The sequence below is a fragment of the Lates calcarifer genome, linkage group LG19 (assembly GCF_001640805.2).
Source record: "Lates calcarifer isolate ASB-BC8 linkage group LG19, TLL_Latcal_v3, whole genome shotgun sequence".
In the NCBI taxonomy this organism is placed as follows: Eukaryota; Metazoa; Chordata; class Actinopteri; family Centropomidae; genus Lates; species Lates calcarifer.
In genome coordinates this window covers 7,572,588-7,596,711 of record NC_066851.1, presented here as the reverse complement: position 1 = coordinate 7,596,711, position 24,124 = coordinate 7,572,588, and the positions used below count along the sequence as shown (strand labels likewise).

The 24,124-nt window shown below is 42.6% G+C and overlaps 1 protein-coding gene across 4 annotated transcripts in view; it reads right to left on the bottom strand.

Moving 5' to 3' along the window:
• runx3 (RUNX family transcription factor 3) overlaps positions 1 to 23,646 on the bottom strand; it is a 49,205-nt gene extending 25,559 nt beyond the window's left edge. For 2 of the 4 annotated variants that reach the window (XM_051077948.1, XM_018697804.2), the window contains exons 1-5: positions 23,407 to 23,646; positions 22,945 to 23,055; positions 4,329 to 4,570; positions 3,434 to 3,590; positions 1,815 to 1,919 (exon numbers count right to left, since the gene is read on the bottom strand). In XM_051077948.1, the coding sequence (XP_050933905.1) occupies positions 1,815 to 1,919; positions 3,434 to 3,590; positions 4,329 to 4,570; positions 22,945 to 23,002 (562 nt within the window). In that variant the 5' untranslated portion in view covers positions 23,003 to 23,055; positions 23,407 to 23,646. Of the gene's footprint in view, positions 1 to 1,814; positions 1,920 to 3,433; positions 3,591 to 4,328; positions 4,571 to 13,442; positions 13,498 to 22,944; positions 23,056 to 23,406 lie in introns of those variants that run through there. The other 2 variants (XM_018697803.2, XM_051077947.1) reach the window with 2 other exon arrangements.
• Positions 23,647 to 24,124: the final 478 nt, after the last annotated feature.

The window sequence follows — 24,124 nt, the reverse complement described above, 5'->3', positions numbered from 1 at the left end:
TTGAATGTCCTGGTTGATTCTGGCTCTGTTTTCACTGCAGAGTAACTGGGTGTGTTATTTATATTACAGACCTTTAATTCAGTATTTTAGCCATTTTAACATTTGCATAAATATAATGATCTTCATGTTAATCTGAAGGAGGTTCTGGTCAGTGCATATTGAAATTATATTCATATATATTCTTTTTTAAAATCAGCCTTTGCAGAAGTCTATTTTCTGTCATTCTATGAATTCCCTCTCAGCACAGTGTAATTGAGTTTAATGGACCTCTAAATTCCTCCTGCCTTATATTAAATAGTGTCATTTTATAGCACCCAGCGCCAGTGTAAAAGTAGCACGGCCACTCTGACGCCTCAGCTGAAGCTGTAACATGTTGACAGACAGACAGGAGACAACCTTAATGTACACAGTTATTTCAAGCCGAGACACTTGCATATTGAGACTGCATTCATGCACAGGCACACTCGTTCCTTTTTTTTTCTTTAAAGACAATCAAATTGAAACCATCCACATGTATACACATACACATACACATACACTGTGTTTATTATTATCTCGTCCCTCCCTCCTTTGCAGTCACTGTTCTCTTTTATACCTCTGCAAATAGCCTGGCAAGGGGGTGATGCCCCTTTCTCTGTGCCCCTCGGCTCCCTCTCTGCCAGCCATATCCCTCCTCATGTGGCACTTGCTACCGCTCTCCCTTTCCTTGCTGTGGTCTGTTTTGACTGGGCTAAATCCTCCCTGTCCCAAATATCCCCCTCCACCACCAGCTATCCACCCATTCAAAGAGCTCTACAACCCAGCAATCTAGAACCATTATAAACACCGTCCCTCCACAGGTAGATCATGAAATCCTACCCAACTCGTCTACCCCACTTTGAGCTTCAGCAAAAAATTCATGCATGTGCACAGCCCTCAGCAACTGACCCATCTGAGTAATACTACTCTCCGCCATCCCTCACACCAGCAGCATTAAACCACATGAGAACGTAGCTGTGGCTGGACGGTGGCGCTAACAGCTTTAGCGCGCCTGGCCCTCCCTGCCAGGGCTAACAGTGGCCAGAGTCTGCCCTGTGTTAAATCAACGAGCTACTTATGTGGTCAGGCAGGTAAGACCCCTCTGACCAGCACTGGGGGAAGGTAGGGGTGAGAGGTGGGTGAGGAGGAGGAGGGTTTCACTGAGCTGAGCCACCTGCGGCTTGGAGACTCACTCAGCTCCTCTTAGTGGTCTTGGGTTATGCCTTAATATGCTTTACAGCTTCCTCTGACTAGGCCCATCCCTGTGCCCCTGCTGCACACACACACACACACACACACACACACAACCTGCACTACTATACTTGTTGGGGCAATATACTGCGCTACATTCAGTCTTTAGAGGTTTACCATAACCACTACATGCCTAACCCCAACCTTCACCTAGTCTTAATTCTAATCTTAACCCCAAAACCAAGTCTTAACCTCAAAATAAATCTAGTGGAAACTGTATTTTTGCACATGTGATCTCGTGAAGAGATTTTCTACCTCCCCAGTGTGATGAATACACAAACACAGTCGCTTACTTTCAGACTTTCTCACAGTGTCACATTTTTATATATCACCTGCATGCGACTCATGCAGTACTTTTAGCATGCAGAGATACTGACACCTCCGCTCTCAGAACCAGGAATAGCTGCTCTTACTGCGTGGCTCTGCAGCACCCACGTCACACCACAAAGCATTTTAGCAATAACAAGAGTAGTGTTGGTGTGTGTGTGTGTGTGTGTGCGCGTCTGTGCGTCTGTGCGTCTGTGCTGTGCTTTGCATCTACTCACTGCGCGGTTCCCGGGGTCCATCCACGGTGACTTTGATGGCGCGGTGGTAGGTGGCCACTTGTGGCGGTCCAGTGAACACGGTGATGGTCAGAGTGAAGCTCTTCCCTGCAGCACAACAACATGTCCGTGAGATTTATGGAAGACATTTTCAGTTTATGAATGGCCTTTTCCAATTATCTATAAAACATTTTTCCTCTCTTGTTTGCAACAATACCTCGCTTGTTCAACCCTCAAATCATCACCGGCTTTTGTCCCGCTCCAGCCTTTGAATTATAAAGTTTAAAAAAAATGAATAAGAAAGAGCGACTGGAGACCACCTCTGACTGTGGGTATGATTTAGATTATTGGGAGAATGTGTTCCAGATTGTTCGAAGGGCTTACAGCGATAGTTTATTGTTCAACAAGACAGGATCTTGCTCCCATCTGCATCAAAGTCCGAGCAGGAGGGGGGGAGGCTGCATCATGCAGCGGGTCCGGTGCTCGTCCCCGGCTCTGAGAAAGGCATCTCTTGTTAAAAAGGAGACTGCGTGGGAGGAGAGTAAAAAAATGAAAAAAGAAGAATCCTCGGGTGGGGTAATTGGATACAGAAATGAAAGGTATGGGCTACTTTTTAATTCGAAGGCGAGACACATTTTCCGTTAATTAAATGCTATTTTAATATTAAAAGAAAAAATAAAAGGCCGGGCAAAGGCCAGAAAAGGCTCTAAGGGGAATGACCGAGATGCCTCCTCTAGATGAAGATGTTTGTGAACAATCAGGCTTATTTTTAGTTGAGCATATTTAGTTATTTATCTTGTGAAAATTGAGAGGTTTTGATTTACTCAATATAGCACAAAAATATTGCAGCAGCCTGTGCATTAATCACAGCATCCTACAAACAGGCCTGTTGATGTGTGATTTATTTTACTTACAGCAATTAAACTCATTGCCTCTGAAAAATACTACGCGTTACAGGCTGTGAACTTCTTTTGGTGGCGGGGGTTTGACAGATGGCCCCGAGGACATGAATTGCAAGGTGTTTTTCTTTTTTTCTTTTTTCTTTTTTCTTATCCAGCCCTCAGATTGACACCACGTGGATAATTATTTGTATTCCCTCGGATTAAGAAAATTATAGTCACATCGCAACTGTACACCGTGACGCAGGCCAGATGTTTCGGATGACACCCATCGACGTCAGTTGTGGGCACTCGCAGTACCCACGCCTAAATGCTTCCATATTTTCAGTTTTTTATCTTTGTAATAGACAACAGAGATTAAGCCAAAACCTGACAGAAAATTATTTAAAAGCTATATTTCAAGGAGCATAATGGAGAGCAGTTTCCTATGACTGCGTCTGTGTAACATATTTGGTAACCTAGACTTTTAACAGTTTTTCACATTCACTAAAAAATAATAATACGCTGTCAGTTGTCAGTCCGCTCATACGCAGAAATATGATCCATTATTATTAATATTATTATAAGCGTGTTTCCAAATGTTGCTGCAAATGGCTTTACAAGCAGAGCCTTTGCCATTCTCTTAACGTGTGTGTGTGTGTGTGTGTGTGTGTGTGTGCATGCGTGCGTGCGGGTGTGTGTGTATGTGTGAGAGAGAGAAGGAGACCGAGAGTTTCGGCTCACCTCGTCCGCTCCTGCCCACGAAGCGCAGGTCGTTGAAGCGGGCCACCTGGTTCTTCATCACGGCCGAGGCGTTCCTCAGCTCGGCCGAGTAGTTTTCGTCGTTCCCAGCCATCACGGTGACCAGAGTCCCGTCGGGAACATCACCGAGAGCCACGACCTGTGCACAGGGGGAGAGAAGCGAGCGGTCACTCTGGGTCACCAAACCAAACTGTACACAACTGCGCGCGTAAAACCGCATCCGGCTCCCATAATATTAAACACGAATATCGTTACAGTTTCACCATAATGTCAACAATAAACCAAATTGTATAGCCGGGAGATTTCCTGAAATAGACAGCCTGTTAACATTTAAATCAAATTTGATAAACACGCATTTCATTACCTTCTCTGTAACTGGTATTTATTTTCACTGTGTTCTAATCGGATCTGATCCAAACGCATGATTTACGCAAAACAAGGCTTAGTATTGACACAAGCCACAAATATTTACTTATAAAGCATCAAAATAATATATTGTAGAGAAAATATAATAATAGAAAATTGAGTTTAGATCTGTCTGCTCAGACCCCTTGTGATTTTCAAACCTCTTTTCTGCAACAATTTCTGGCCCTATTATTATTCCTGATAGTGCAGTTTAAAACTGGTAAAAGCAAAGCTCATCTGCACGTTTAAATAATGTAACAGCTACATCAATTCAATTTGCAGAAACCAGAAAAGACCAACTTCCAGAGCCCACTCTTATTTATGAATAAATGCAATTAAATTACCTCCTTAAAATTTATCTAGACGGTCTTAAATCAGTCTTTTCCCATGCATTTCCCACAGTTAGAAAACCACAGGGTGCCTCATTAAAATGAAAATATAATAAATGATCATTAGAAGCCATGTGTCTTGCCTTGAAAGCCACGGGGAGCGTCTTGTTGCACCTCCAGTGAGACGGGAGGACTGAGCAGAGGAAGTTGGGGCTGTCGGTCCGGACCAGCTCGCCGGCGTGGTCCGCCAAGACGTCTACCACGTTCCTGGTGTCCGGTCTTGTCCTGAGGGGCCCCGGGGTGGCCATGGCCCCGTTGCCGTCTCCAATCTTACTGCAGGAGAAGGACGTGGAGGGCGGCGTGAACCGTCTGGTGGTGGGCGGCTCTACGGGAATATGCATCACAACAGCTTGGGTCAGTGCCACCTGACTGGGTTGTATCAGAAGAGCAGGACTCTTTGGGAGAAAAACAGTTTTTTTTCCTTTTCTTTTTTTTTCCTCCAGTCGCTGCTGGTCTCAGGAGTCCACTGTGTGAGCGCAAAGGATGGAGGCGAGAGCGCACTAAGTCTGAGTGAAGAGAGCCTCGCTACCTTAACAGACACAGTGAACTCTGATGACTGTGTGCTAGATCATCTGCACAGGATGTGTCAGCCTGACGAACATCAGGGTTGCTGTGTTTCTCTCTAACTTAAGATAAAACGCACAAACAAAAGCTCTCCAAAGTCTCTCGGTGCTGAATTAGTCTTATACCACAGATATTATCTGTCCTACACTTGATAGACAACACCAGCCGCGTGTGTACAATATATCAACACCACAAACTACTTGAGCTTTCACTTTGAAATCGCAAATCAGTCAGTGAATCCACTAAACAATTAATTGTCGATCAGTGATCTGCTGGCAGTGGTCAGATAATCCAGACGCAAGGCAAAAAAAGTTGACTGTCTTTCTCCGCTAAAGTTTTGAAAAGGGTGATCGCGGCTAAAACAGTCAGTTTGCCACACGTCTCTTCAGCAGACTCCACTGAAAAAAAACCCGCAAAACTAAAATTTCTCAAACCCGAGTATCTACAGTAAAACTGAAGGTGTAGTATAGCACTGTCCTTTTCAAGCGTAGAAGTCGTTGCAACTTTTATCCTCGTCGGATCTTCCCACAGAAACAGCGTTATTCTGGGATTTAAAAAAGGAAATTGTCCTGTCGCTCCAGTCGGATTTCCTTTAAAGTTATCCTTTACCGCGGGGTTATAGGGCGCAAAGAAGGAGCCGTGAGGCTGAACGGAGTGCAGAGTGCCGCGATATTATTTTACCCGAGTCATTTTAGTGTTTAGTGGTTGGGAGTGTGGAGATGATTTCCACCAATGAATCTGCTGGGTTGGGCTTTCACCAGACCAATCAAACTCTCCGGTGCTTCTTCTGCAGCCCTGCACTGTTGTCACACACGAGCTGAATTATTGATACATATCTGTGCTTTTCTCTCTGCCTGTGTTTTTATTCATGAGTATATAAACAGACCTTTACATTATAGAGAAAACCAGGAGATATTTTGATATATATAAAGGAAATGTTTTTGTTGAGGAGAAACGTGGTTTAATAGAACTTGATTTGGACATAAATTGATTTTATATTATAGCCAATAATCATAAGGCACTGTGGGTGAGATGAAGCAGCTATAAATGTGTTAGATATTAAATCTGATGCACTTTAAGATGTACAGAAATAATCCTGCTTTTGTGCAAAATATTTTTTGTGTGAAGATAATGAATTCTAAGTTTTCTAGGGAACGATTTAAAATCATATAATAATATTAAAGATGAAAGATCTGCGTCTTTATCCCTGTCACAGTGGTTTATCACAGCACATTTAATGACCTATTTCTACTTGAGCTGTTTATAATTTATCTAAAGAAGGATTTAAACTGCAGTGGCCTGTGGTTTCACTCTCATTAATTCATTTTGAAAAGCTCTTATTGTCTGACGGCCTCACACCTTCTCTCCAGGTAGGATTCATTTTTCATAAAGTGAAATTATGGGTTCGAGACAGATTGATATCGTTTTAATTGACTGAATTGAATTAAGTAAGAAAATTAAAGCAAACAGGCAAATGTGTTGTTTCCACATCAAACGACACAACAGAGTAATCAGTGCGTGCGCCAGAGGCTGAATTCATTAGGAGCCTGAAATGTTGAGAGTTACATCAAATGACGGCACACCCTGCAAACCCTCCGCCGTGCTGCTTTCTGACACTAGTTGGCGCATTTGCCTTTTCAATCGCTGTCAGCTCAGACAGTCTCATGCAGACGTTTCACATCTGCAGAGAAAAGGAAACTTTTATCTGTGCTCTGAGATAGTCGGAAATCTGAAATAATTTCGACCTTAGTCAAATCAGATAAACGAGTTACGTTCATGAGGCGTTTTTGTCATTAAAAGACGCACCGAACACATTTTTTCCCACACCTGCATTTGAGTTTTTCCCTGAATCATAATCACGTTAATTATTGTTGAGAAATGAGATAATTCTAAAAGCAGTGACAGTAATTCGTTTAATAATCGAAAACTGAAGCCACGTGATAGATTAGAGTCAATATTTCCATCTCTAAATGCAGCAATTAAAGATTTTATTTATCCAGTGTTATCTGTCATTTACTGTAAATTCATGTGTTATTTCTTAAACATCACTTAAAATCCTCTATATAAGTTTACCTTGTTGGGTCTGGTAGGCACTGATAGAGTTTATTATTGGTGAAAATAGTTAACTTTATTTTTCAAAGATTTTGCGACTTGACTGATGCAGAAGTTAATTTTAAAAATCTGCTTTGAACAAAAATAAATAAAATGACGCAAAACATTATAAAATAAGAAATGACTCAATATAATTTACGCAAACAGGAAATAGACAATAAAAAATATTGAACAAGTCATCTAGATTTTCATTGAAGCGCATTTTAAAATGCATTCAATCAATCGATGTTTCATTTTAATAGTAACACATTTTATTTTCGTGTGCACGTGCATCTGTGCGCGCGCGCGTGTGTGGCGGTTTTCAAGTTGTTTACTTGCATGAAAATAAATTAAGTGCAGTTAAGTGGCGCGAGGAGTCGTCGGAGTGGCTTCAGATTTTCCCACAATTTCCCCCTAACGCACTGATCCAAGACAGACAGAGAGAGAGAGAGAGAGGTGCAGAGGAAAGATTTCAAAAGGTATAATAAAGATAAAAAAATAGAGAATCTCTAATTGTGGGAGTATCAAAATAAGGTGTGAATATAAGAGGTTTATTTCACAATAGCTGTTAATGTGCCGATTAAACCTGGCCACAAAAATCACAGTGTCAGTGGTGATGTGTCAGTATGTAAGATGTAGAAGCACCAACACAAGTACAAAAAATCTACAGTTTATATACAGTACAGCACACCTGTATCTGAGTTCTCTGCTCTGAGAAACTGTTGCTGAACATTAGTTCTATAAATCAAATCTACATAAGACATCATGTTTCGCTTCTCATTTCTTAAAGTTTCATCTTCATTTTTTAATTAAAATGTTTTAGAGTGACTTTTTTGAGATCACAAAAATATTCACCTATACACCTGTTTAATACTCTGAATGCTCCTCGTTTTTTTGTTTTTTTGTTTTTTGTGATCTAGGACAGCTGTTTAGTGGGGTGTGGGGATTCAAGGGAGTTACTGGCAACATTTTTACAAAACCTCACAATTTTATTTTACACATCAAAAATGATACCAATCAAAGAAACAAAGAGTTTAAATCATGATGGATGAAGTCGTTACCCCCATCCTCTGCATTCAGAGCAGCCAACCACAAATCTTCCTTTACAAGGTTCCCAGGGGGAGACCACCTGATTTGTGTCAGTCTGGGTGTTTATAACTTGAAAACACAGGGAAACCCCAAATCACTGAACCGTATTTCACAGTCAAATCACTCCATGTACCAGCAAGCAGCTAATTCTCTACAATCCTGACTACAAAAAATCATCTCCGATCAGATCACCTATCATGGGGCCTCTATTTTGAGTAAAGCTCGAGTGGGACAATGACAATGCCAGTGATATTTTAGTCGTCCTCCTGCCCTAGTTCATTATTAATATGTGACCACACGCCCCAGCTATACCCCGCTCAGCTGTAATGTGTGCTCTGGGCGCCTGTCACATTTAGACCTCTGCATTTCAACATGCAGTTTCTACAGTTTCAGCCACACAGGCATTGAGGACAGAGCCCGCCGTGCCCCTGAACGATTTTTAATGATCCGGGTGGGTTGAGCCTGAAATCAAGACAGAACTCCTGGAGGATATGTGAAACCCTGGACCCACCTCAAATAGGCCTCAGCATACATATGATTCTTAGCATTCAAGAATGAAAAGAAAAAGGATCCTTCAGCTATAAATCAAGAAATCACATCATTGTTTACCGATGGGTTGAAAACTTGTGACTGAGAGGCATCCTTCATCACTGTATTCCTGACATGAATCATAATGTACACTCATGACAACAAAAGGCTTCACTTTGGTACCAGAAAATGGTTGTTGGCCATAAAGAAACCAGGAAGTCTTTCCACAGTGGTCAAACACTTCTAAATGGGTCATTTATGACTCTGGAGAAACCTAAATAAATGTACAAAATGAAATTTAACTGATCTTAAGGCTCATTGGAGTCCTCACCTGTGTGTATAAAACCAAAAGGAATCCCCACTTACTTCAGGTTTCATATGTAATGAGTCAGATTGTGAAGAGTAAGACTGAGACTAAGAGCGTGATCCCCATTAGCAGAGAAACCAGTGGGAGCCTTTGGGGCTCTGTAAACGTATACCTGACTCTAAATGCCACCCACACTGCTTTCAGGGCCACTTAAAAGTCCCTTTGAAGATGGGGACAGTCTCAGATATGTGGAGATCCCTTTAAAGTTTTTTTACTGAATATGATCTATTAGCCTGTGTAAACTCCCGGGCTATTTTCAGACATGCACACATAAGCCTTTGGATGGGTAGCTATTCATTTGGAAAAGGGGGCTATGGGGGCAATTAGAAATAGTTTGAGGTTCAGCGATGACATAAGACAAAGATTTCTATCTTTAGAGGAGCTGTGGCGGTCACACATTTCTGTACATTCACAAATTACAGGGCAAGCTTTGGCCCTCAACCCACCGAATGCATTCCTTCCGAAAAGTGTCTGCTCGGATTTCAGCCGGGGGTTTCTGCTCAGTGGAAATATGAGTGTTCTGAATGGACGACTTCTATGAAATGGAGTTTTATTCCTCTCGGATTAAATTAGCTCTACTTTGGGGCTTGGGGTATTTTTTTGTATGAATGATGAATTCTGCGGTGGCTGTGGAACGCCGGGCTTGTTTACCGTTCCCTCCCTCTTTTTTTTTTTGAAACACAGCTCGCTATGAAATGGACTTTTTCTGCTTGATATGACAAGAGTGTCTGTGATTAGACTTCCAAGCATGATGTAAGTCACCAAAGCCATTTGTGCCAGTCCCCTCAAAGCCAAATCATATTCTAGCGTCGGAGTGTTTATATACACAAGTATATGGAGAAACTTTTAAACAACAGTGAGTGGGTACAGACTGTTTGGGTTTTGGGCTCTTGCTGCTCTGATGGCTGATTCTCTCTCAAATTTTGATTACATAATGTGTCAGCACATCACAATTGGTGGTCATTTTTGTCCATTTTGATGTTCAGACAAGAAAATAGGAAACACATTGAACAGTTTTGATCACATAACTTCTTGTGTTATTTTTTCTCCACCAAAGGCTGTCTGTGTTAGTTTTAATGATCACTGGAATTCATTTGTACACTGAAGTTTTGTTTTAGATCTTAATGACCCTACAAAACTTTATTTTTATTTTAATTTTTATGGTTTACTTCTATAGTTTGCCTCGTATAGTACTTCAGATATCCAGTAACTCATGAGAGTGTCAGGTCCCAATTTCAGATCCTTGAAGGCATTTAGAGTATACATTATCCTAAAAGTGATGAAGAGGATGGTGACATTTCCAAACCCAGCATCTAATTACTATGTAAGCACGATGAGCTGAGATGCAGCAGTCACCAGAGGAGACAATGAGCGCATTCATTTCATGCATCTTTAATACTCTGCTTACATTTTATAAAAGGTGCAGAGCGGAGCCAAGGGCTTATTAAAGCCTTCTGAATCAATTGAGCATCATAATGGCTGTTGGGGGACGACTCCAGCTATGTTTTTATTTCTGTCTGCTGAATGTAAATGGTCTTCTTAAAGACTGTTCATTTTCAAACACGCCAAGCATGTATTTGTCTATTTGACACTTCATTTCATACTGAATACATTATGGGATGAGTTCAGTAGCGGTGCCACTTTGATGTTTCCAAATCTTTATCTGACTATTCTTTTTTTATGCTATTTTACACTCAATATTATCCAGTATTTCTAAAGGCAGTTACATAATAGTCAGAAGCAATGAATATTAATTTGTGTAGCAGAATGTAGTTTTTTTCTTTTCTACCCTCATATTTATCTTGTAGAAGGTGGCCAACTGACATGGAGTATTTAAAACTTGCTCTAAATCAGCAAGCCACAATTGTAAAATACAACTTGTGCATTGATGTATGTATTAACAATCTAATCATACATTGTTTAACAGTGACGGGGGAAAATAGAAAAATACTTTTAAAGTGATGCTGTTTAATTTTTGAAAGAAGAAATAATACAGTATTCCTCTGGCAAATGAAAAGTTGAATCAATAATCAATAAAATGCACTATTTCTTATATCAGCACTCTCAGGGGTTTTGCTGCTACAGCCTTACTTGGTCTGGTATGACCAGTAGCATACTGGCGAATGTCAGCAAACATTTTTTCAGTATTACTGTGAAAGTGATAGTACTGAGTCAGTTTGTTGAATATTTTTTTACTCTTTTCCATTTGTGCTTGTTGAACTGTGTTTTAGTATTTACTATTATCCTGTAAGCATTGCCACTTGTGCTTACACAGGCTGCTGTTCAGTAAAAGTTTTGTACTTTTACTTAACAATTTTAAATGCAGGTTTTTACTTGTAATGGAGTATTTTTACATTCTGGTACTGATACTTTAACTTAAGGAAAGTATGTGAATACTTCCCCCACAACTGCTCTAGAGGGGGCTGCTGTAGATCAGATTTGGTGTGTAAGCATGCTGCAACTGCATGACCAAACATAGCTCAGTTTTTAATACTAAAAAAGTCAGGACTCAGTTCTGTCCTGTTAACAATGACCCCAAAAGTCACACTCCAATGGGTTCACTGTGACAGAGGGGTTGAATGTGGTCAGGCCCCCTCCCTGTCCTTTCGGTGGCAGTTCGCTGGCACACACACCACACCCGAGGCAGGCAGGGGGGAACTCGCCGTAAACCCCAGTGTCACGGTTGCTCCGCCCTCACATCATCCGTCGGGTACACTCACCCAACGATGACAGTCAGCAGCCTGTGATGTGGTTCGCAGGCCTGTTTATTCTTTGGAAACCCACTAAAAGTAGCATTGGATGGTAGGCTCACCAAAAGGCCCCAGTGCTATTATAAGAGCACTTTGGGTTGAGTTTTGATCTGGTGGGATTGTAAATAGGGCCCTGCCTTGCTGCGGAGCACCACTTTTGGGCTATATTGTTTAGTGTGACCTGAAGGAAGCTTTTTGATATTCAGGGTGATTTGTAACCTGGAACAAAATATAAAGTAGAAAAATTGATATGACTTGTGGCATTTAGAGTTGTGTACTTCATGAGAACATCAGAGTATGCTTTTTCATAACGTTTATGATGATGGACAAAGGCCTACAAAATGTACCCTGGTCTACTTTTCTTCATTTTACTGAAGGACAGATTGTGTTTTTTTCCAGGGTCTTTATTTACCCCTGAAAGTCAGAATAACTTTTAAATCTAAATGAGTCCCATAAATACGTCAACTCCCCCATTTTTTTTCAGTTGTGGTTTTTAGTGTGAGCTATAATCATTTCTCATCTTTCTTTGTCTCTGTGTCTGACTGTCTATTTGTGTGTAACAACACACACACAGATCCACATACACACACAAATGCACAGTGTTTCTCTTTTTCTGGCGAGAGCTTCTGATGCAAGGACGGCAATCTGTAATCTGTAGTAATTGCATGTTGCAGAAAAACATTTTTCCGCTGTGGTAATCGCTGCAATATGTGCAGTTGCGTTGCCAAAGTGACAGCACCCCCACCCCCTACAGACACACATACGCGCACACAAGCATACACACACACACACACACACACACACACACAGTATCCTGACTCGTTCTGACTTTAACAAATGTGTCCAGCAAAAATTTTGGAGACTGCTCCTCAGGATAGCTGAGGGACAAAGACAAACTGTTATATTGTGACAAACTGCTAAGCAGCACACACACACACACACATACACACATACACACACACACACACACACACACACACACACCTGTGGTGCTGTCGTACTGCATTCACCTTGTGCAAAAGATTTACAGTTCCTGCCAGTGACAGTTTAACTGCCATGCAGCCCCGATGCCAGAGCCCTGCCAGAGCCCAGCTGCCACACACAGATCAGGAGACGAATCTTTCACAGGAGCCACATCAATTCACTCTCCCTGCTCCTTTTTAACAGCTATCACACATTGCTAACAGGTGATGAAATTACCCCGAGCTTTTCTGAAACTAATTCCCTAATAATACTTGTAAAATCATCTCCAAGAATTGAGATTTGTCAGAGTTCCTCCTGATTAGTAGAAGTTGTAGCCACATTAAATGTAGGGAGTCTAGTAACGGTCTGTGGCTGAACCATTGATGCATATTTATCAAACCATCGTCTACCATTTCACCACTCTGACACCAGTATCTACTCTACTATGTCAGACTGCGGCGCAGGTTTGTGAGGTCATCACCACCGTGAGACTGAGGGCAAACTATGGTGTGAAGAAGATAGCACGTTTTACTCACTCTTCTTACCGCCACGGCAAATAAGCGCTCTCTCTTTCTCTTTCACTCTCTCTCTCTCACTCCCTCTCTCTCCCTCTTTCTCTCTGTCGTTGCAGCGCAACAGCGCCGCACATTTATGATATCATTACCCACTGCGTCATCACCCCTTTGCAACAGAGCCCCAAAATATGTCAGCCCAGCTGGGCTTTCTTACGTTGCACTCGTCTACGTGTAACCACACACACCTAGAATAAGGACAAGTAATGCTCAGAGACATTTATAGATACACAGCACAGACACCAAGATTGCAACCAGACTGTGTGTGCAAACCTTTTCCTCTCTGGGCTGCTACTCTGACTGCTGAAGCCATCCAACCTCCCAGCAGTTGAACTTCCCTGTGTCTCTAATGGAGTCTCTCTGTCAGATCAAACAGCTCCCACTGACGAGGAGAGGAGACAGATCGCAGCGCTGGAAGCCGTTCAGTCTGACAGCCCGAACACGTTTGACTGGCAACGCAGTCTGTGTCTACTCTTCCATCGCAAGAGATCCCACACAAATATAGTAGCGCCACCAGAGAGGGGAAGAGGGGGTGAAGAGCAGGGAGGGGGTAAGGGAGCCCGAGCCTGTCGGCTCAGAAAATAAGTTGTGAGGCGTCCCTCTCACACAAAAGCAAAGCCCCATAGCTCAGTCTTTTCTCAAAATGAAATCGCATGTGAACCGAATATTAGGAAGTGCGCATGGCTTCCAGCAACCACCAAGCCATTATAGCAGAGCCTGTAAACCACATTTTCACCAGCAGACAATGCCCCTTTGTGCTTGTTGTGTGGCTGTCCCCTCTTGCTGGAACCCAATCAGAAATCCTGCATATTTAAAAAAAAACTGTGGAGATTAGAGTGAAGATGTGAGGAAAAGTGATGAAGAGGAAGTGTCAGTTTTAGATTTCTGGTTAATTAGTGGCAGTCATGTCAGGAGGGGCAAGCAAGACAGTCTGCCCTCATTTAGCCCCATGGCGAGTGGGACCTTTGATGTGGTTGCACATGGAATGCTGTTGTTCATTCCTCCCTGCAACAAAAGCCACATGTTTTTATTTTTTGAGCCTAGGTCCTTGTTACTGTGAAGGAGCATGGTGAGGTATGTAACGTATGAAATGAATGACATGAACGTTAACCAACAAAACACAAGTCAGAGAGGACTCTGCCAAACAGGCAGTGAGCCAAATGTATTGTTCGTAGCTGCATTATGTTTTCAAATTCAAATGATTTTAAGGAGACAAACTTCCTTAGTCATCCCTGTTGCTTGTGCATGTATATCACTGCTCAAAAACATTCAAGCACAGCCTTATGAGAACACACACAAATACACACATTGTGCACATCCAACTTTTCAACTATTGTTTGTCCCTTTCGACTCCTTTCATCACTGTTAAGGGACTCTTTCAACAGGGGTCATTCCAGGTTCTGTCACACTCATTCAAGTGCAAATGGACTTCAAAGAATCTCCAAATATTGAATTTGCATTTATTTCCCTCTTCAGAGGGGTTCAGCCTCCCGAGCAACATCTGACTCACCACAAAATCCAACCAGATTCGAGCAGGAACCCGGCGCTGGTTTCCTGACAAGTGTCCGTGCCACTTTCCTCTGCAGACGTGAGACAACTCTTGGAAAGTACTCAGCTGGCCCTCAGGGCTTTTCATCATAAGGAAACAAGGGTGTGGCGACTCTCAGCCTGCAAGCCAAGGAGCTCAGGAGAGCACTTAGACACATAATATTGTCATCTCTCATAAATCTAATCTTTTGCACAGTAAGTGATTATTGTCAATCATTCCAATTGATTTCAAATTAAATCAAAAGAAAATTAATCATCTCCAAATGTCAGTGAGCCTTTCTGCCTTTCTGTGGAGAGTCACTGCATTGCATGCAACTCTGTTTCTGTAATGTCTTTGGGCTTGACTCCCAGTTCTAGATTAAGGAAACCTAATTGGAGGCTAAAACTTATTTTCAATGGAGTCCCTCCATTCAAATCATTGCTTGAGTCAAGGACTTGGCTTAATTGGAGTCCGGGAAACCACCCGTGTGTCCGAAGTGACTGAATGTTTCCTCTCATCATCTCCATCGCTAATCAGTAGTGGCGTTGCCCATGTACAGTTAGCACCCTGGCCACGTGGAGCTAGCATAGTAAGGCAGGACTTTCCCCTCTTTGACTCAGAGCCTGAGGCGTCCATTGAGGCTTTGCTGTAACTGCACACTAATCCCCTGATTGCTGTGTTTAGGCCCAGCACGTCGCTGCTCCACGTCAAGCCGGCCGCGACTAACGACGAGCTAATGACACAACGATGACAAGGAGCGTTTGTAAACCCAATCAGAAGCCTGGAGTCTGGCTGCCTGGTGATTAGGTTAATCAAACTCTATACTGACTGAATGACTGGCTCGCTGTCTGCCTCTTATGTCATCACGCTGATTAAAGGGGAAAAGTTGTGCTCAAGTCCGTCAGGCACTTCTAACACAAACGTCTTTCTGCCAGGTTGGCAGTGTTAGCACAGCTAGCTGTCAAGCTATAAAGTGAGGGCTCCCTATTTAATTGAGGACCAACTTAATTTTAGTGTTATTTTGTTTTAACATGACACCATGTGTAAGAATAGTGTTAAGTTCAGGTTACACTACTACATAACAAATATATCATTCTGTAACAGCTCACATCTAATAGCAAAAATCAAGCTTCTTGATGTGATCAATGTCCCTTAACATGCAAAGACCCTTTCTAGGTCACAGTTTTCACTTTGCAGTCAGTGAATTCTGCAAGGTTTTATCTCACAGGAATAGCTCACTGGTTACACATTCTCAGTCCTGTCAGTTCAAGAGAAACCACAGTACACAGTAGTCGGTTAAATATTTTTTTAAGCACAAGACACAAATTGGCACTTTATAAAATCAAGAAAGCAGTCACTGATATTTTTCAGTTAAGTCCTCTGCTCTTTAGTCACCATGTGAGTAATTCTGCTGGACTAAGGCATCAGGAGACCATATGTTAGTCCTGACCAGCTATTACGGTGAGGTCAGACAGCATTTAGAAGGGAAAAAACTTCACGGTCATCATGTTGACATGCACTGCTCCTCTCTGACTCAGCATAGGGAAAAAAGTCAGGCGGTGGACTTCTGTGTGTGTGTGAGTGCGCATGTAGCATATATGTGCCAGTAGCAGTCTGTGCATATATACCATAAAGTTCCCTGTGCGTTTGTGCTCGTGACGGCAGCATCTGTGACCGTGAGAATGGCATTTGCAGCAGACAGAGTGACCTCACAGCAGACAGACTGTGGAGAGGAGATGGAAGGGACACTTCTGCTGCACAGCTGAGGGGGAATCCCTGGCATAGTGTTTCCTACTGAGCCAATACAGAAGTGAGCAGCTGTGGAGAAAGTACAAGCCCACTAAAGTTTACTTGAGGGCAAAACCTGCTGTATTACAGGGATAATAGACAATTGTTATTTATTAAGAGTATAATTTTAATTTTTGAATATTTTACTCAAAGGAGTAGTTGAGCATATTGTGAAATATTCTTATTTGGCAGGAAAAACTAAAGTGTAAACCAGTTTTAATTGGTTTTGGGGGGGGATCATTTCTTGGCCAGGCACAGTAATTTCCTGGAGTCGTGTCATCATCATGTGGCTAAGAAGTCACTGCATCTGGCCATGAAATGGTGAGATGCATAACCTCCTGTAAAACTGCAAATCGACATTTTTATAGTGTGAAATAGTGAGCTTTAGTGGTGAGTTACTGGTTCATATTTAACCAATAGATTCTGTATGAGAGCGATAGCAATCTCCACTAATTTTTAGCAAGAGAGCGACTAAGCATATTTCTCAAAATGATAAAACTAATCTTTCACTTATCTTTTTAGTCAGAACATAAATGATGACACTAGACTCCCACTGCAGTGTGGAGTAGAAAAGCACAATTAGGTGGCCCATTACTGATGCAGTTAGCAGCACTGTTAGTTATTTGTACCCCCCAATGAATAGTCTAAGAGAAAACTGAAATCCCATTTTTGAAATGCTGTCTCCACAAAAATCAATTCCCTGTGGTTGAAGTTATGTTTGAGGGGAGGGAAGAGGCAACCCAAAAACATGTTTTATTGCAGCAACGACAATTAACTGTAGGTAAACAAGTTGAGGGGAAAAAAAATTCTGGGAAAATAGAGAATCAGAAAACATTTCATAGCCTGCAGCCTCTCACATCCTATCATTATCTGCATTTTTCCTCCACCGTAATTAAGTTTTTTCTTTATTGCTTATGGGAAGAGGGATAGGCTATAAGGATGTTTTGAGCATGATTAAAGTTGCTCATAATGAAGTGAAGAGTCAGTCTGGAAGATGGATTTTTAAGTCTGTGAAAAACATTCCTTTAAATCCTTTGATGGTGACAGAATGAGTTCCTCTGGGGCTTAGATCTTTGCTAAACTTTCACACATGATAAAATAAACCCCTCCGTTCCTCCTGTGATCCATCTTATGTACAAAAAAAGAGAGTTACTGTCTGCTGATATGTTTCTGAACATGTGGGATCTCCATAAGTTTGAGTCATTTTATGTGCTGCCGACCAGACCCATGCCCACCCATTAAAGTAATTTGTGGGTTAGAATGCAACTGTAATGTTAAAAACAAAAGTGCACAGCAATCGACGTTGTGCTTAGTCACAGGCAATTTTTGCTTTTCCCTCTTACTGTAACAGAAAGGATGTTGTTGAAAACATCTGTTTAACGATACAGGGAGGGGTCTAAACAATAGGTCCTCTTCATCTGAGTCAAACTCAGGTCACAGCTCTGTAATTGTAGCCGGAGTTACTGAAAACAAACCAAACCTGTGATGAAACAAATGTTTTATTTCGAGTTTTACTTTGAATTGTTTATCTTATTTCCAGCTTTGCCGAAAATTGCGAGCAAATTCCATATACCAGCGTAATTGCCACATAAATTTAGGCTAATAATACATAAATTAGCTTACAATAATACTTGTGTTTTTTCTACCATCCCAGCCTTACCATGTAATAAGCTGTGGGGCTGGCCTGTGGTTTAGGGCGTAGGTTTAAAACAAAATTAAGAAACAGAAAATTGCGAGAAAGGCTTTTCCTTATTTTAGTCGTCCACCATGCGGGACGAATGAGATCATGAAGAGTCTAATAACAGTGATGTGGATTTAATCATTTTAACGTAAGGGTTTATAATATGAAATATTATCAGCTCGTAAGTGAAGCAAATTAACCGTTGAGAGATGAGTCATAGAAAAAGAAGAGCCTCATCCGGTATGAGCATTACTTTTTCAAAAATCAAGCTGAAGAATTTTATATTGTGATCATTTCCACCTCATTATCCAATTATACCAGCATTTTCAAAGTCTGCATATTTTCCTGTAGACATGCAGTTTGTTCCTGTTTCGATTTCTTTTTCACGTCAGATGGTCCCAGTTAAAGAAGCTGGTCTAGACATTATGAATTCCTTTGATTTGCTTGCATCATATCTGGACATTTGTGTCTCATACCAATTATTTCTAACCACCACTCTTTAATAATCATGTAAGACTATAGTACATACTCGGCCCTTTTCGTCTGAGGATGACCTCAGTGAATGTGTTCAGCATACATCCTCTGAGTTCAGTGCTCTCACGGCTGCCACGTACAATCAGATCACAGAGTTTAACATGCAGACTAACTCTGGATGAACTGTGTTAAAGGGGGCTGAGACACCGAGCCGAGTATTCTTCCTGCCTGTTTGGCTGGACCCCAACCTCAGATCACATTCGCTCCATGCTGGATGCTGCCTCAGAGCTGACGCACCTCCAGTTTACTTTTCAGAAGAATTACAGAAACCCCCTCCAGAAATGTTTGTTGATACAAGTTGCTGAACCTTTCAGAACACTTTTTTTCCTCCTAGTCAGAGAAACCTTTACAGCATAAATCTATATTATCAGATTGGCTGAAAAGGATCTGGCCCCTGTGGTTGTTTGCCGACCACCAGAAAATTGTATTTACTACTACACTTAGCACGACTTTAACCTTGACCAACACAACGCCGAGCACGGTGGTTTGAAGCCCAAAGTGTACAAGGGCAGAGGCAGGTTTGGGATTAGTCGACCACATAATCAGCACGCCCCTCTGCGTTCTCTACCTGGAAGCCATTTTACTGGCAACCCCTGAAAGTGTTCCCCATAAAGTCGTGTTGACAGACGGTGAAAACGGCGAGACGGACCAAAAAGTAAATAAGTACCTCCAAAAACGTTTACAGCCCTAATCAAGTCCAGAGCGTTTCTTCTATCCAATATGCCTTCAGAGTTTTATAAATAGATATTATACTCAGCTAAATTGGAGACAGGATTTCGCCGCTCTGTGGCTGTCATGCGTTTTCTATTATTTGCTTTCACTTTAGAATATTGAAACTCTTAATATCTGGTTACAGATTTCAGCCCGCTCAGCCAGTCTTCATGTTTTGGCGTCACTGCGGGGCCTCACACTCAGCAGGATTTTGAATGGGCTCCAATCAAGCATGTTAATTTAAGAGAGGAGGAAAAAAATCTTCACCATATGACTTTGTTATTAATAAATTCACCAGAGGCCAGCCATGTGCTCTGTTAAATTTATAGTCTTTTTCTTTTTTGAGCTACTGTATAGCGCCTTTTTATTTGTCAGTGGTATTGAGCTTGAAATCCAGCCTGAGTCTTATCCCCTGTGAATGATTCATTTTAGCTCTGCATGCATTTAAAGTGTATTTTTCTCACACTGTGCATCTGTCTCTCAGGCTCTTTCCCTCCCCAACACTTGTAGAACAAACCAGACCACCTCCCAGAATCCTCCAAAATAACCTCGCTACAACTGTGGTGAGGCATGGCGCGTTTCTCACACACAAGCCCTCACTTCCATTCATGCAGCGCAATAAGCCAAACATATAAAACCATTCCCACCCTAATAAACCGGGGCCTTTTTCTCTGCCACAAAGGGAGCTGGCTCCCAAGAGCGTAACACTCTAAAAAACTGATCCCTGTATAAAACAGCCTGCAGGCAACACGGCAGCCCTTCCAAGTGGAGGGAAATGTGGTGACAGAAACCGAGCCAAGGATATGACCCACCAAACAGCCCCAATCACAGCTGCAATAAACCAGGTACCCCACCTGATGCAAACACTGCCAATATGTCGGGATCGGAAAACTCTGTAAAGTTTATACAATTCTGCTTCACAGGGGGAAAGTCCGGTGCTTTTTTTGGAGGCTGCTGCTTTTTTTTTTCTTTTTTTTTTCCTAAAGTGTAAAAGTGTCTCAGAAATGCAGCTTTCTGATTAAACAGTGGTGCTTCTGTGTGAGGGTTAGCAGGTGTAGCCTCATTGTGGTTATTATCAGTAAACAGCAGCAGCACCATGAGTCTGCATCAGATTAACGCCTCGTCGATGCAAAGCTCTCCATCTCTCTCTCTCACACACACAACAACTAACTGTCAGACTGTTAGCCTTCTCTTGTCCTGTGTACTGAGTTAGACGCCATGAGAATGACAGCTGCTCTGTCTGGTCTCTTTGTGACTTGGTGTGTGTGTGTCATATGTTTTACGTGTTTGTGTGTGTGTGTGTGTGTGTTATGTGTGTGTGTGTGTCTCCCTGAACTTTAGCAGAGGACTGAGGTTTCTGAGGTGAGGCGTCCTCTCGCTTCTCACGCGAAGTGCATCTGATGTTGCACATCACATGCTTACATGTGTTGTCTGTCTGCTTTGTGAGATAGGCTAAAATGTATAAGAGGTACCAGTATACACCTACAGTCTGTGATAAGATAGTGTGACAAGAAAAGACATTAAAGATCCAAATCTTTTTATTTTTTCTTAAGAACTCAGAGGTTATATTTTTAACCATTCAGAAATGTAATGAGTGCAGTCTCTTTTTGTGTCATGTCTCAAATGAATGAGATGTTTCTTACAGCAGTATTTCCTGACTCCCAAAAAGAGATGAATACATTATTTCCATAAGCTTCATGTCGAACAGCATTAAAGTCAGAGCTCGGGAAGCCAGACATTTAACAGTCTCCTTGATTTTCTGTAACCGTTCCTCTTAATTTCAGTTTGATTTGAGTCTAAAAAAGAGAACCTTGGCCAAATTGCTTTTCCTGTGTAATGCAAGTTGTTAAGCTAACCGCTGGGGTATTTTGCTTACATGAGGTAGTCCCGATTTGAAATGCTTTCAGATTGAACTGGAGGATTTAATGACTCTTGGCCTTTGTTCTCTCGCAGTTCGGTTTCAGTCTCCTGACAGAATGAATTGTAAGAGGATATTGCATATTCACTAATGATTTCCAATGGATGATTACAGCTTTAAATGCTCGTCTCTCTTCTCCCCTCTTGACCTACTGTCTCACGTCCCGTCTCGCTGCTCTGGTGGGGCTCAGAATCAAACTCAGGCACCCGAAATCACATTACGTTAGAGGTTACAGTGTCTCAAAAAGCCTGATAGACGGTATGCCTGAAACCTGAATTTGGTGACACTGATCTGTAAACAGTGAGGAGATAAAGGGATACAGATCCAGTGGTTATAGAGAAGAAAAGGGGGGAAAGGCCTGAGCCTTGTCAAGGGGAAACTATAAATGCCTGGGTGTCTGTAGAAGCTGTGAGAACACTGGAACATCATCCCCTGTCACTGCGGTTCCACTGAGGATATCAGAGGATTGTTCTCATGTGAGACGCAGATGTACTGAGTGTGTGTCTCTGTGTGTGTGTGTGTGTGTGTGTGTGTGTGTGTGTGTTTGACTGTCTGTGTCTGACTCTGTGTGTGTGTTTGACTGTCTGTGTCTGACTTTGTGTGTTTGTGTGTGTGTGTGTGTGTGCAAGAGGCCCCAGAGATTTTAAGATATACTCTGCAAACAATTAGGAGCTAGTAGTGCTTCTCCTGTGGCTGTCTCTAATTAACACTGCAACGAGGCCTTAATTGGGAAGGAGATTTTGTTTTTTTCTGCTGCCTTTCAGTGGCTGTCTCAGTGGTTGTGTGAGGAACAGTGGGAACAACTGAGTCCCCCCTGGCCGCCATCAGATTAACAACTCCTGTTTCAAGACTGACTACTTTATATTTGTGTTTATCATCAGTCACAGGAATAAACACAGCAAGTGTTCAAATTAAAATCAGGTAAAACTTTCAACCCTCATCTACTTCTCGGACACTCAAGAGCTTCACTATTTGCAAGTAAAAGCCGTCTGATTGGAATCACCATGGCAACAAATGGCTTGTTCATTGAGGCTTAGCATTTAGCGTCTCCAAGTATAGTGCACTCACCTCACCACACAGACCAAAAGTACCTCCTGGAAGTAAAGCAGAGTGAGAGAGCCTAATATGTTTTTTTTTCTCTTTGCTCTTTTATTGTATTGCCGTGTTCCAGTAAAGGGCCCAGTCACATGGAGCCTCGAGCTCGTATTCTCACAGAGAGAGCGCAGAGTTTCACTTGATAATGAATGTCTGTGGTGAGAATCCCATTATGGCGCCACTCCATCAAGCCTACAGAAAACACAGGAGCGGAGAGGCAGAGGCCTTTAAGGGCCATATCAGTCAACTGGACGCGGGCTACCGTGAAATTGTAAACCTCCCTCAGCACATGTCTAAGTGTTTGTGGATAAAGAGATAACTGCATTCACACACTACAAGAAGCACCCAGTGCTCACATTTGAACATGGTAATGTTATTGCTTTTCTGTCAAAAGAAACAAATTGTCAGACAGACAAAGCTGCACCTTCAAAACAACTGGACAGAAAGTGGGATGGTGGTGGGAGGGAGGGGGTGAGTGGAGTGGAAAAGGGGGGAGAGAGGGGGAGGATCAGCAACTCACCTCTGAGCAGGCTGCTGCTGTAGTTGGAGAAGGAGTCAAAGATGCTGTTGGATGCCATGACAGGGAAGCCAGAACAGCGTGGAGCCCTCGCTGCAGTCGATCTCCACCGACCTAGCAGGGGAGGAAAGGCGGATTGAGACACAGAAACCAAAAGAGTGTGTTGGAGAGAAGAGAGTGAAGGAAGCAGAGCACGAGAAGACAAAACTCCTGGAGCTCTGAGCCCGTTTGCAACCAAGAATCTAGGGTTTGTGACTACCGCAGGAATCCCAAGCCACAAGCCTGCAGAGAGAGCAGCAGCATGTGTTAGCAGCAGCACCAGGAGACGTTTGAGAGAGAAGTGGAGAGAAAAGGGTCAGAGGGAGAAAGAGAAGAAAAAGCAGAAAGAGTATGTAGATGAGAGAGAAGCAGTTTACAAAGAGGCAATGAGAGAATTTGTGTCTCCAGGTGTCAAAGTGGACTCACCAGGGCTGGAGATGAGAGGGGGCCCACCTAACAGAACCCGGGTGGTGGAAGTGGGCCGGCGTGGAGGGCTGGGTTTGTGGTCCTCTGTCACGCAGCGGGCTGAGGGTCTGAGGTTAGCCAGCTAGCTTGATAACGTGGTCTGTCTCTTTCTTTCTCTCCCACGATGGTGGTGGCCTGACTGGAGCGTCAGCACTAGTAAAAGGCTAAAAGCCACAGTCTATCTGCATCCTCCTCGCCATCCTCCACACAGAGACACACACACTCCCCTCCGTGAGTGGTGGAGCCCACGTCACATGTCACGTGAGGTCACCGGGCCTCTCCCTCCCACCGTCTCACCCTCCCTCCCCGCTTCTCCTATCGTCTTTGCTTTTTCTCTGGTTTCTCTGCTTTGGTTTTTTACTTTCCATGCTTCTCCTTCTCTGACTCGCCGTCTTCACTCTCACTTTTCATTGGTCGTCCAAGTTTTGGAAACATTCTATTTTCTTTTGAGTTCAAACCAGGCAGTGGCCTGCGCCACTGTGGCTCACTGAGGTTTACAGAGAGCACTGAAACCGCTGCAGAAGAACTGGAGAGGCATTAAAATGTATTAAGCCCAAACACAAACACAGGGGAGAGAGAGAGAGACAGAAACGAATGAGATGAAGAGAAAGAGAAAATGAGAGATAGCTGTGGCTTTTGCCACTGCTGGGAGACAGGAAAGTGTTGTCGTCTAACTGAC